Consider the following 12,736-nt stretch of genomic DNA (forward strand, 5'->3'; position numbering starts at 1 on the left):
ATTTCCTTATTGGGGTCACCAGGGAGCTAAGAATGCAGCCCTGCAGATGGGCAGGTGGGAGAGGTGGTCAGGGTGGCTTTCTGTAGGAGGGGACCGCTGAATCATCTAAGGACGTGGGCGCGTACACAGCAGTAAGCATCTGTGCTATGCATTGTCCTCTGAGCACAGCTTTAGCCGCATCCCCCAGATTTTGATATAGTTGCATTTCATCAGCTCAGTGGCTTAAAATTTTCCTTGGAGACTGCCTCTTGACCCCAAGATCATTCAGATTTCTGTTAATTTTCAAGTTTCTGGAGTTTTTTGGGTCCTCTTTTTGTTACAGATTTCAAATTTGGGTTCACTCAGTGGTCAAGGAAAACACTCTGTGTGATAACTAGTCTTTTTTTTTGTTGAGGTTTGTCTGATGGCCAAGAATACAGTTTATCTTGGGAAACGCTCATGGAGGCTTAAACGTGACGTGTGGTCTGTTGCTGCTGGGTGGAGGGTTCCGTATGCGTCAGTGGTTGACGGTTTTCAGGTCTTCTTTATTGTTGCTGATTTTCTATCTAGTTATTCTGCTGGTTACTAAGGGAGGAGAATGCTGAGTTCCCCAATTTTAACTGTGGAGTTTGTTCATTTCTTTCTTCACTTATGTCAGTTTTCACTTCAGGTGTTTTGAAACTCATTGTTTGGTGCATAAACATTTCAGATTGCTATATTTGCTTCGTGCCTTCAGCAATTTTATAATTAGGTAATGTCCCTGATAATATTCTTTACTCTGAAGTCTACTTTATTTTATATTAATACAATCACTCCTGCTTTCTTCTGATCGATGTCTGCATGATATCCTTTTACTTTCAACCTACCTCTTATCATTAATTTGAAGTGAGCTTCTTGCATGATCTTTTTCAATTCTCTATGCCAATCTCTGTCCTTTAAGTGTATTTATACCACTTATACTTAATACATTTACACATAATATAATGACATTTATTTTTTTCAAGATTTTGTTTATTTATTTTTAGAGAGAGGGGAAAGGAGGGAGAAAGAGAGGAAAACATCGATGTGTGAGCTACATCGACCAGTCGCCTCTCGCGCGCCCCCAACTGGGGACCTGGCTAGCAACCATACATGTGCTCTGACTGGGAATCGAACCAGCAACCTTTCGACACTCAATCCACTGAGCCACAACAGCCAGGGCTAATGACTGATATCTAAATGGGCTCTTAAGTAGGCTTTGTTTCCTTCTTCCTGTCTTTCTGTGAGTCACTTAAACATATTTTAGAATTCCATTGTGACTTACTGATAGTATTTTTGAGAATACCTCTTCATACAGATCTTTCGATGGTTGCTTTTGGTTTTCCCTCATATATTACATGATTATATGAGTTATCACAATCTACTGTTACCAGCATTTCCCCACTGCAAGCCAAGTATACTGTGCTCACCCCCATCTGGGTCTGTGACTCCAGGGCAGGCAGCCCAGGGACAGGCTGGGGACACCGGCCCCTTTCCTTTAGCCTATTTCTACCCTCTTACTTCGCAACACGGCCCATCCGTTCACCAACTGCCAGAAACACAAGAAGTATCACTGGTGTTCCCTCTGCCTCACCCTCCACGTCCAGGTAACCAGCAAGTCCTAAGCAAGCCACCTCCAAAATACAACTGAAATCATCTGCTTCTCTCTGTCTGTCAGTGTCCTCGGGTCCAGGCCACCACCGTCTGCCTGGACTCTGAGAACATCCTTCCACTGGCCATCATTCTCTGTTCACTCCCTGACCCCCGCAGCCCTCGGCTCTGGCCCAGGGGGTCTCGACGCCCCACCCTGACTGCCACCCTCCCCCCGCCGCCCCCAGGCTCCTCCCCTGGGGCCCTCTGCAGGGCTGGCTCCGTCTCAGCATCCAGATCTTCCCAGAGTCGGGCTCCCCCCAAAAGCAGCTCAAGGCTCCACGACAACGGTGTCCGCAGAGTGTTCCTAGCAGTGTGCTTCTCACAGGGACACCCTGCCCCAGGCACCGCGCAGATCACACCCGCCAGCCCCAAAGGGCGGCAAACATGGCATCCCTTGCAGCTTGAAATGCTACACAGCCTAAAACACACAGGCTGCTTCGGTTCCCACCAATGCTGGTTTCCCATCTGCCTCAAACGTTTTCTCCTCCTCCTAATACCCTGGCTGGTCCCACTGGCACCCGTCGTTTCTTCCACGGCGGACCAGGTGAAGACCCGAAGTGGCCACAACCACCTCACAGTGCTGTGACGCTAGAGCACGTCCAGTGGGTGGCTGAGGGGCCTGGGTGCGAGCACACGGTGACGACGGCGCGAGGCAGGCAGGGAGAGAGGAAGGGTGCTGTGATAAGTCATGGGGTGCAAGTGGCCCTTTCACGCCATTATGTGACCTGCCCCTTGGAGCAGACGCCCTGCCCCAATCTCAGCCCAAGCTTCGGATCACCAAGCTGAGGGTGAGGCCACGGGATGCTGTGGGTGGAGGGCCCCGTCCCCTTCCCTGCACAGTGGGCAGGCGACACCCACATCAAAGGGACAGTTCACACCCAGCAAGAACAGTACAGACACACCATGCCTCGGGCTCAGAAGAGGAAGCCTTCTCTCCGAAGGAGCCACTCGCTGTTTATCTTCCCCGGGCTCTTTGCTATGGGTATGTCTTTCTGGAGTCTGATTTTTTTTAACTCAATAAAATACAGCCAAAAATAAAGATAAATATTGCTACACCATGTTGCCCTGGCTGGTATGGCTCAATAGATTGAGTGCTGGCCTACAAACCAAAGGGTTGCTGGTTCAATTCCTGGTCAGGGCACATGCCTGGGTTGTGGGCCAGGTCCCCAGTAGGGGGCATGCGAGAGGCAGCCACACATTGATGTTTCTCTCCCTCTGTCTCTTCCATCTCCCCCGCTTCCCCTTTCTCTAAAAATAACGAAATAAAATCATCTGAAAGATTTTTAATAAAATAAATAAAATAAAATAATAGAATAATAAAAATAAAACAATAATAAAATTAAATTAAATTAAAAATAAAATAAAATTAAAATAAAAATAATAAAGTAAAATAAAATAAAATAAAGTAAAGTAAAATAAAATAAAATAAAATAAAATAAAGTAAAATAAAATAAAATAAAATAAAATAAAATAAAATAAAATAAACAGGTCCCCTGGCCTGTCACTAGATCTACGTGACTGATGGTAACGACTCCATGAACAAGACACTCCCATGTTCCCACAGCCAGGGAGGCTGCTTCCAGGACTTACTTCCTTAGGGTACCACTTCCTACAAGGGAGAGCATTTAAATATCTTAAACCCGGGCTGGTTCCCCAGAATCCCACGGCACCACCATTCAGGGGGTCTCGCTCCCAAGAGGTTTCTCCAATCCGGTGGGCAAAGCCTTCCTTGCTGCTGCCGCCTCTTCTGCCCAGGAGGTGCTGAGGCTGTACAGCTGCTTTTATTTTTTTACCACATTTGGGGGAAATGGCTGTTCATTGTATGCATTTCCTTTTTATCACTGAGTGTCTGTATTTTTATTATTAAACTGTATGAGGGTGTTAAATACAGAGTAGGGGAGAAGTAGGTTTACAGCTGTGAGTATATAAAACAGAATTTTTTCTTCTTTTTTTAACCTTCCACCTGAGATATGTTTTTCACTGATTTTAGACAGGGAGGGAGAGAGAGAAGGAGGAGAGAGAAACACCAATCAGTTACCTCCCGCATGTGCCCTGACCAGGAATTGAACCTGCAACCTCTTCTGGTGCACAGGACGATGCTCCCACCAACCGAGCCACACAGCCAGGGCGATAGTGTATTCTTGTGTTATTATTTAGTAATTATTGTATTGTTTCCCAAACAAATGCAAACCTACTTTCGCACCACCCTGTATAACAACACTAACCCTTAATAATCCAGCCGCCCTCGGCCTGGACTCACGTCTTATCTTACAAGACACTGGTGCTGTGTGGTCTCTCGGGGGTGCTGTGTGGTTTCTTGGGGGTTCCTGTATGGTTTCCCAGGGGTGCTGTGTGGTTTCCCAGGGATGCCGTGTGGTCTCCTGGGGGTGGCATGTAGTTTCCTGGGGGTCCTGTGTGGTTTCCCGGGGGGTGTTGTGTGGTTTGCCGGGGGTGTCATGTGGTCTCTCAGGGGTGTTGTGTAGTTTCCTGGGGGTGCTGTGTGGTTTCCCGGAGGGTGTCGTGTGGTTTCCTGGGGGTGTGTTGTGTGGTCTCCTGGGGATGCTGTGTGTTTTCCCAGGGGTGTAGTATAGTCTCTAAAGGGTGTCATGTGGTCTCCCGGGTGTGTCGTGTAGTTTCCTGGGGGTGCTGTGTGGTTTCCTGGGGATGTCGTGTGGTCTCTCGAGGGTGTCGTGTGGTCTCTCGGGGGGTGTCGTGTGGTCTCCCGGGTGTGTCGTGTAGTTTCCTGGGGGTGCTGTGTGGTCTCCCGGGGGTGTCGTGTGGTCTCCCGGGGGTGTCGTGTGGTCTCTCGAGGGTGTCGTGTGGTCTCTCGGGGGGTGTCGTGTGGTCTCCCGGGGATGTCGTGTGGTTTCTCGAGGGTGTCGTGTGGTCTCTCAGGGGGTGTCGTGTGGTTTCTTGAGGGTGCCGTGTGGTTTCTCGGGGGTGTCGTGTGGTTTCTCGGGGGTGCTGTGTGGTCTCTCGGGGGTGCTGTGCGATTTCTCCATGGTACCATGAGGTTTCTCCACGGTGCCGTGCCATTTCTCCCGGCTTGCCTGTGGTTTCTGCACGTCACTCTTGTCTGCGCGCTGCCCCCTTCAAGGGTCACCCGGGGCAGACAGGCCGCCCCGGCCCTCCCTCACACACGTGCCCCCGAGCCTCTCTGCGTGCAGTTTCCTGGCTCCACACTTTTCAGCCTCTAAACCGGCCAGCGATCTGCCTCACTTCGGTGCCGGGAGGGAGGCCAGGCCCAGCCAGACCCCGTCCCGCCATCCCTCGGCCAGAGCGCTGTCTCGCCGGTGCCTTGCTTCTTAGAAAACAGTGACATTTTATACATGGCATGAGACACCCACATCATCCTAACTAAAATGAATTAAGCTAAACTTCGAAATAAGCTTCATTGTGAACGCAGATATCGTAGCAGAAACACGAAGACACCTACCTTGGATCCGTGCAAATACTGGGGCTGCGCATTAGGCTGCTTGTCTCTCTGAAACTCTTGAGAAAATGGTAACACTGTCCGAACAAACCTAAACAAGAAAGAAAGAAAGGAAACCAAAAATGTAATGGTTCTTTACAATTCAGAACTTCTCCATTACCCATCAATTAAATCTTCCGGTGAGCTGAAATAACCATCACACAGAAAAACTCAAGGAAATCCAAAATCAGTCTGAGAAATGTAGTCGAAGTTCAGGAAGGAAGAGCATCGGGGAACCCCGAAACACAGTCTGCAAACCCAGGGAGGGGGTTCGGTCCATCGGCAGCAGGACGGTCTCCAACCTAATTCAAGCCTTTGTAAGTGGGCGTGACCGAGCACTTGGCCTGGCAGGGCCTCTGGACGGGGCAGGGAGGTGGGGACTGGGGCGGGCAGCCAGCTGTGGGTGCCTGTCAGTCACTCAGGTCCCTAGTTAGTAGCAAACGGGAAGAACCACCACAAACATTTACCCGAGAGAATGCTGTTTGATAATGGATGAAGAGCCACTGAAAATCAAATGCCTGGATTTTATTTTATTTTTTTATTTTTAAAGATTTACTTATATTTAGAAAGAGAGGAAGAGAGGGACAAAGAGAGGGAGAGAAACATCAATGTGTGGTTGCCTTTCACACGCCCCCTACTCCCCAGTAGGGGAGGCCCGCAACCCAGGCATGTGCGCTGACTGGGAATTGAACCGGCAACCCCTTGGTTGAGCAGCCCATGCTCAATCCACTGAGCTACACCAGCCAGGGCCAAATGCCTGGATTTTAAAGCAGAAATGTCAAACTCGACCAACCCTTTCAAGTTGGAAGTGTTGTCGTAAACATACAACTTTTGCAAAGGAGCATAATAAAGAAAAAGGAGCATAATAAAGAAAAAGAAAAAGAATACACAAAAACTGACTTGCTAATTATTAAATTCCAAGAACTTGGTTAATGCATGTACTTTAAAAAAAATTTTTAGTCTTCACCCCAGGATATAGTTATTGCTTTTAATTTTTAAAAATGATTTTATTTATTTTTGGAGAAAGGGGAAGGGACAGAGAAAGAGAGGAAGAGAAACATCAATGTGTGGTTGCCTTTCACACGCCCCCTACTGGGGACCTGGCCTGCAACCAGGCATGTGCCCTGACCGGGAATCGAACCTGCAATCTTTTGGTGTACAGGACCATGCTCCAAACAGCTGAGCCACCTGGCCAGGACAACACATACATACTGCATTTTAATAAATAAACAAAGAGTGCAGCTGTCAAAATACCGCCAGTACATTAAACAAATGTGAATGTTGAGGGGAGGACAGTGGCCTTCAGTGCTGAGGGCCTCTAATATAAGTATGTTATTGAGCATCAGAGTTTTATTGTTCTCCCTTAAAGAGTGATGAGTTTTGCCCTGGCCAGTATGGCTCAGCTGGTTGCAGCACCGTCCCATAACCAAAGGGTTGCGAGTTCGATTCCCCGTCAGAATACACACCCAGGTTGCAGGTTCAATCCCTGGTGTGGGCACCAATGGTCCCCGGTCCGGGCGTGTTCAGGAGGCAACTAATGGATGCTTCTCTCTTGGATCGATGTTTCTCTTTCGCCCTCTCTCTTGTAAAAGCAATGAACCAATGTCCTGGGGTGATGATAAATAATAATAATAATAATAATAATAATAATAATAATAATAATAATAATAAAAATAAAGACTGCTGACTTTTGGGGGACAGCCCCTTAAACTATTTGCAAGTCCATTGGACCCTTTCCTGAGTCATTCCGGTGGCAGAAGTCACTACCCCACGGCTGGTACCAAGGTAGGCCCCTGTGGCGACTCCATTGAATGCCTGGGTATGCTAGGTTTCCGCAAACCTGTGGGCGGGGCCTAAAAGGGCCCCCAGCTCCAGGGGTCGGCCTCCAGCTCGCTGGCAGGGAGCTCCCTCTGCCTGGAGCCCCACCCAACAAGAGCAGCTCAATACTCAAGCAAAGACAAGGGGCCCAGGTTGGATGGTGGGCCGCTTTGCTTCTCTGCGCGGCCCTCTGTGCTTTGGCGCTCCGCCCTGAAGACTCCAGCTGCCTCAGTTTCCAGTCTTGGCTCCTGTGCCAAGTGAGACTCCCAAGCTGTCCGTAGGGTGCGCCCCCCACAGGCCTCCCCGTCTCTGTTTCCTTCCCCTCAAGTGGTGGCCCACGACTGAAAACAGTGGTTTCATGAATTTTGTCCATTTTCCACTTGTTTAATCTGAGAAGCGAAACCCCAACCCTGGGATGGCCACCATCCCTACTAACTTTGAAAAACCCTATTTCCATTCTATATTCTGAATTTAAAGACAAAAAAAATAAGCATTGGAAAAAATACTGAATTCAAGTTAGCAGGCTGGTTTCACAGTGGGAAGGATTAGTAATGCTGAAACAACTTGCAGTTTCTAGAACCGAGCAAATGAGTAAATACACTAACAATGAAACAGGACTCTCGGTGTAAAAGGAAGTTACAAAAATGGGAAGGAGGACGAGTGGAATGAACCCAGCGCGGCTGCACAGGAACCGAAGACAGCGGCGAGTTCCCGGCTGTAATACAGAAACGGCTATGGCGAGGAAGTTGCGGGCACGCACACGTTGCGAGTCTGTGTCCCCTGAAGAGACCATCTGCCCCGAACAGACACCTCTCCCAAGAAGGCATAAGAGTGGCCAACGGGTACACGAGAAGATGCTCAACTTCGCCCTGGCTGGTGTAGCTCAGTGGATTGAGTGCTGCCCTATGAACCAAGGGGTTTCGGGTTTGATTCCCAGTCAGGGCACATGCCTGGGGTGCTGGCTAGGTCCCTAGTGGGGGGCCATGTGAGAGGCAACCACACACTTATGTACCTCTCCCTCTCTTTCTCCTTCCCTCTCTCTAGAAATAAATAAAATCTTAAAAAAAAAAAAAAGATGCTCAACTTCAGTAGCTATTAGGGACACGCAAAGCAAAACCGCAATGAGATGCCACCTCCCACCTGTCAGCACGGCTGGTACTAACAAGGGTTGTGGCGAGAGGTCGTGGAGAGAAAGAACCCTCGTCACTGCTGGTGGGAATGTAAATGGGGGGCAGCCACCATAGAAAACGGTCTGCAGTTCCTCAAATAAAGAACTGAAGCACCAAATGACCCAGCGATCTCTCTCCTGGGAATCTACCCAAAAAACTCGCAAACGTGTCATGTGCGAAGATACATGCACCCTTATGTTCACTGCAGCGTTTTTCACGGTGGCCAGGACATGGGGACAACCGAAGTGTCCTTCGGTAGAGGACTGGATGAGGCAGACGTGGTCCACACTGTATACAATGGGACACCACTCAGCCACCAGAAAAGATGAAACACTGCCATTTGCAACATCGTGGATGGATCCTGAGAATATCACCCTAGGTGAAACAAATCAGAGAAAGCTAATAAACATAGGATTTCACTCGCATGTGGGATGCAGAACTGAAACTCATGGACACAGACAGCTGTGTGGTGGTTACCACAGGGAAGGGGGTGGGGCTGGGGTGTAGTGGGGGGTGGAGGGGCCTATATATGGTGACTGAAGATGGCTGGACTTTGGGTGGTGGGGGCACAGTGCAATATACAGATCTAGTGTCCCAGAAATGTACACTTGAAATCCATATGATCCTATTAACCAATGTCACCCAATAGTTTATGGGGGAAAAAACAAACAAACAGAAAACCCTGGGAGAGCTCTGGCTGGTTTGGCTGCATGGATTGAGCGCCGGACTGCAAAGTAAAGGGTCGCTGGTTCAAACCCCAGTCAAGAGGTAACCAACCAATATGCCCCATCAGGGCCCCACAGGTGACTCCACCTGAGGTTTTCATCTTCACCAGGTCACACCGCTTACCCAGCGCCAACATCCCCATCTGGCAACTCAGTCTTTGAAAACAAGACCCCTGCTAGCAGGGCAGGCGGCAGGCGGCCTCGGACAGCGGGATGTGCTCCATCCTCAGCGAGTCCAGGTGACAGCATCCTCCAGGCCGCTTCGGTGGGCGGGGCCTCAGACCTGGACCCACATCCCTAACTGCCCACTGCTGCCCAGCTTTCCTTCAGGTGCCTGGTGCGCCTTTCAGGACACAGCACCGCAACAGAAGGGCGGAGCTTGCATCATCCAACACGAACCCTGTACTTCCGACCTTCATCGGGGGTCCTCCAGCACCCGCGGAGGCCCCGCCCCTGCACTGTCATGGACCCTGGGGCCCCCACAGGATCGCGTGCAGCTCAGGGGACAGCTTCCATCCTTCCCTTTGCAAGAACTCTGGGAAATGCCGTAAAGGACAATGAAAAGCTCGAAAATTAAAACTATTATCTTAATACAAAATCAGGCCCTGGCTAGGCAGCGCAGTTGGTTAGAGCTTCGTCCAGATACATCAAGGTTGCAGGTTCGATCCCCGGTCAGGGCACATACAAGAAGCAACCAATGAATGAATCAATAAGTGGAACGACAAATCAATGTTTTAAAAAAATAAAGATAATTAAAAAATAATTATAAAAAACTTAAAAAATACAAAATCACAATTTCCTTCGTGGCACCAGCCGGACCCCAGCCCTTTCCTCAGTCCGCTGACCTGGGGTTCTGTTGCAGCCTAGCTTTGTAGATGCCCGTTCCAAACACAAGGCAAGACAATTTAAGGAAAAGGAACAAATTCATTTCAAACGTTCCAAATGGACCAAACCAAACAAACCAAACCGAGACCGCTGTGCATGTCGGCGGGGACTTGGCCAGGTTTTCAGTGGAACGGGCAAGCGCCCCGCATGGGAAAAGCATGTGTGTGAGAGTCAGCCTCCAACCACGCATTTCTGCAAAACAGAGAATGCTCGCGTATATCCGACAGCCCGGCAAACACTCTAGCGGACACCTTTTTTACAAGAAAAGCATCTGGGGATTTAGTTATTTTTCCCTTCATATATATATATATATATATATATATATATATATGCGCATAAATACACAAATATACACACATAGGGTGTCTAGCTTTTCTACAGTCACAATGCATTACTTGGGTAATAAACATGTATTTTCAGTTAATTCAGACTCCATGACTGCCTGGAAAACACCTCCTGGCGCCTTAAAAGGGAGAAAAACAGAGAACAGTGGCCTCAAGAGCCAGGCCCGGGTGTCCTGACCAAAGGGGCTGTGGGGGCACCTCCAGCACCCAGAGGCCATGGCTACACCCCCACCACTACTGCTGGGCCGGGGAGGGGCTGCGCCAGCCCCTGGGGCCATAGTTCCGACAGAACAGCCCCACACACTGCGGCAGGCCTGGAGCCCCCAAGGACAAGCACCCTGAACAGCAGGGGCACCAGTGGGAACTCCCCTCTCCCCACAACCTTGCCCCCATGCTCAGCACCCCACCCCGCTGCTCAGCATCCCACTCCAGGCCTGAGCGTCAGTAACACGTCAGCCAACACGTGATGGAACATTCAGAACCACTGGCAGAGCAGAGCGAAAGCCCCTTACACTCTCACACTTACACACACTCAAATCTCTCACTCAACTCCCTCTCCCACACTCTTACTCACTCCCACCCATGTTTTCTCTCACACTTGTAGTCTCAGTCTCACACACGTGCACATACACACTCGTAAACTCACTTTCATGTAAACACTCACATGCATGTGCACAAGCTCACATATGTATGTGTGCGTGCATGTAAGCAATCATGAGAGCCTGTGCACTCTCGTGTGTGCGTGCACTCACACACACATGCATGCACTCTCACTCTTATCTGCACGCATACTCACACTCAAACCCCCTGGCGTGTGCTCACAGAGACAGGAGCCGAGCTTGGTGCATGGGGAACACACCTCAGACAGGCAGAGGCCAAGGCAGGAGGTGGGACCCCAGCAAGCAGCAGTCACGTCCGCGCAGCCCACCCAGTGGGCCACGCAGTCTGGCTCAGTGCCGCTGTAACCTGGCAGGTAGGTAGGTGGGAGGGTAGCTCACTGACGGGGCCTCACCTGCCCGACACCCCAGAACAGAGCCAGGAAAAGCCGCCACCCTCCACATGCCAACCCTCGGTGGACGTGGAGCCATGGCTGGGCCACAGACCCTGCGGCCGCTGCCCACAGCATCCCCCTCCCCCCGAGCAACTGCCCAGAAAGGGACCCCTGCCCGCCACACTGTCCGCATGCGACGCCGCGACCACCGCCCAAAGGCTGGCCTGGACTGGGAAATGACGGGGAACAGAGCGTGGGGTGGTGACCTGGGGGACGCGGTGGCAGAGCCCAGGCCACCCCGTCAGACACCCTGGGGCCGGGCACCTGGAACCGCGGCGCGGGCTGCGCTCACCGGTTGGTGGAGCCGTTGTAGCAGTAGTTGGGCAGGAAGTCGTAGTTGAGCTCCCAGAAGACGTGCAGGGTGATCCTCCCGTAGGGCGCCGACACGTTGTGGTTGGCCTCCCGGAACATGGCGTCGAAGCTGTCCAGCGTCAGGTACCGGCTCAGCAGCTTGTGGGTCATGCGGTTGATTTCCAAGAGGCCGTCCAGCTCCTGTGGGGCCGCGGGGACGGGAGTGAGGGCGGAATGGGGCCCGGGCAGCGCCGCCATTCCCCACAGGTGCAGTGACACTCGGGGGGCTGGAGAGTGCCGGACACACGGAGGAGGGGTCAGCGCGCCAGGCCAAGAACGCACGCAGCGCGAGTCCCGTGGGGGACAAGAGCATTCCTCCCACTCCTGAACCTCTCACGCCCTGTCTGCTGCCTCTCAGATGCCCCTCCACACCATGGTTGCCCCCTTAGGGTCATCGCCTTTCTGCACTGGGGTCACTTTTGCACAGCCACTACTGGCCTGTGAACGCCCACAGTGCACAGGCCACTTGGCCATGTCCCCCCAACTCCAGGCCAGCACAGCGCGTACCTGCGGGCATCACCCTGAGCTGGCTTCTCTTAACGCACCCGGAGCTGCTCAAAGGCACGGTGTGCGGCGGAGCCAGCAGGGACAGTCAGACGGCTCCTGAAACCTGCCGAGCTCTGCTCTGTCCCCTGCACCAGCCACTGGGCCACATGCCAATGAGAACGTGGCTGGTCCGAACTCAGGTGTGCTGGGTGTATGACACACACCGGGGTTTGAAAACTGGGTGTGAGACAAAGGATGGGAGACATCCATCCAAGTCAAGATTTTTATGATAGTTACATGGTGGATTGTGAATTTTGGTTACATTGGGTTGAATAAAAGAGATGATTAACTTCATCTGTTTCTTTTTCTTTTTCTAACGTAACTACAGGTAAATGTAAAATGACCTACGGGGCTTGTATTATATACATATTTTTAATGGCTTTTAATTTTTAAGATTTCATTTATTTATTTTTAGAGAGGAAGGTAAGGAGAAAGAGAAACATCAATGTGTGAGAGGGACAAGGAGTGGTCATCTCTCCCACGCTCTTCCCTGGGGACCTGGCCGGCAACCCAGGCATGTGCCCTGACTGGGAATCGAACCCGCGATGCTTTGGGTTTGCCGGCCTAGCACTCAGTCCACTGAGCCACACCAGCCAAAGCCAATTTCCCTTTTTTAAAGTCATACCCACTAAAACACCTCTGAGACCAGTGCCCAAAAGCTTAGTACCTATGTTCTCTGCTATGTATTTTACTCTTTCAGATCTTACATTCATGTCCTACCCCAT

The 12,736-nt window shown here is 50.7% G+C and overlaps 1 protein-coding gene across 2 annotated transcripts in view; it reads right to left on the reverse strand.

Annotated features, from left to right (window-relative positions):
- The window catches only part of CYFIP1 (cytoplasmic FMR1 interacting protein 1), a 92,037-nt gene that overhangs the window by 13,762 nt on the left and 65,539 nt on the right, over positions 1–12,736 (reverse strand). For both annotated transcript variants that reach the window (XM_045824945.1, XM_045824944.1), the window contains exons 22-23: positions 11,407–11,606; positions 5,087–5,174 (exon numbers count right to left, since the gene is read on the reverse strand). In XM_045824945.1, the coding sequence (XP_045680901.1) occupies positions 5,087–5,174; positions 11,407–11,606 (288 nt within the window). The remainder of the gene's footprint in view (positions 1–5,086; positions 5,175–11,406; positions 11,607–12,736) is intronic.

The sequence above is a fragment of the Phyllostomus hastatus genome, unplaced genomic scaffold (assembly GCF_019186645.2).
Source record: "Phyllostomus hastatus isolate PE091 unplaced genomic scaffold, TTU_PhHast_1.1 phas_scaffold_555, whole genome shotgun sequence".
NCBI classification, from domain to species: Eukaryota; Metazoa; Chordata; class Mammalia; order Chiroptera; family Phyllostomidae; genus Phyllostomus; species Phyllostomus hastatus.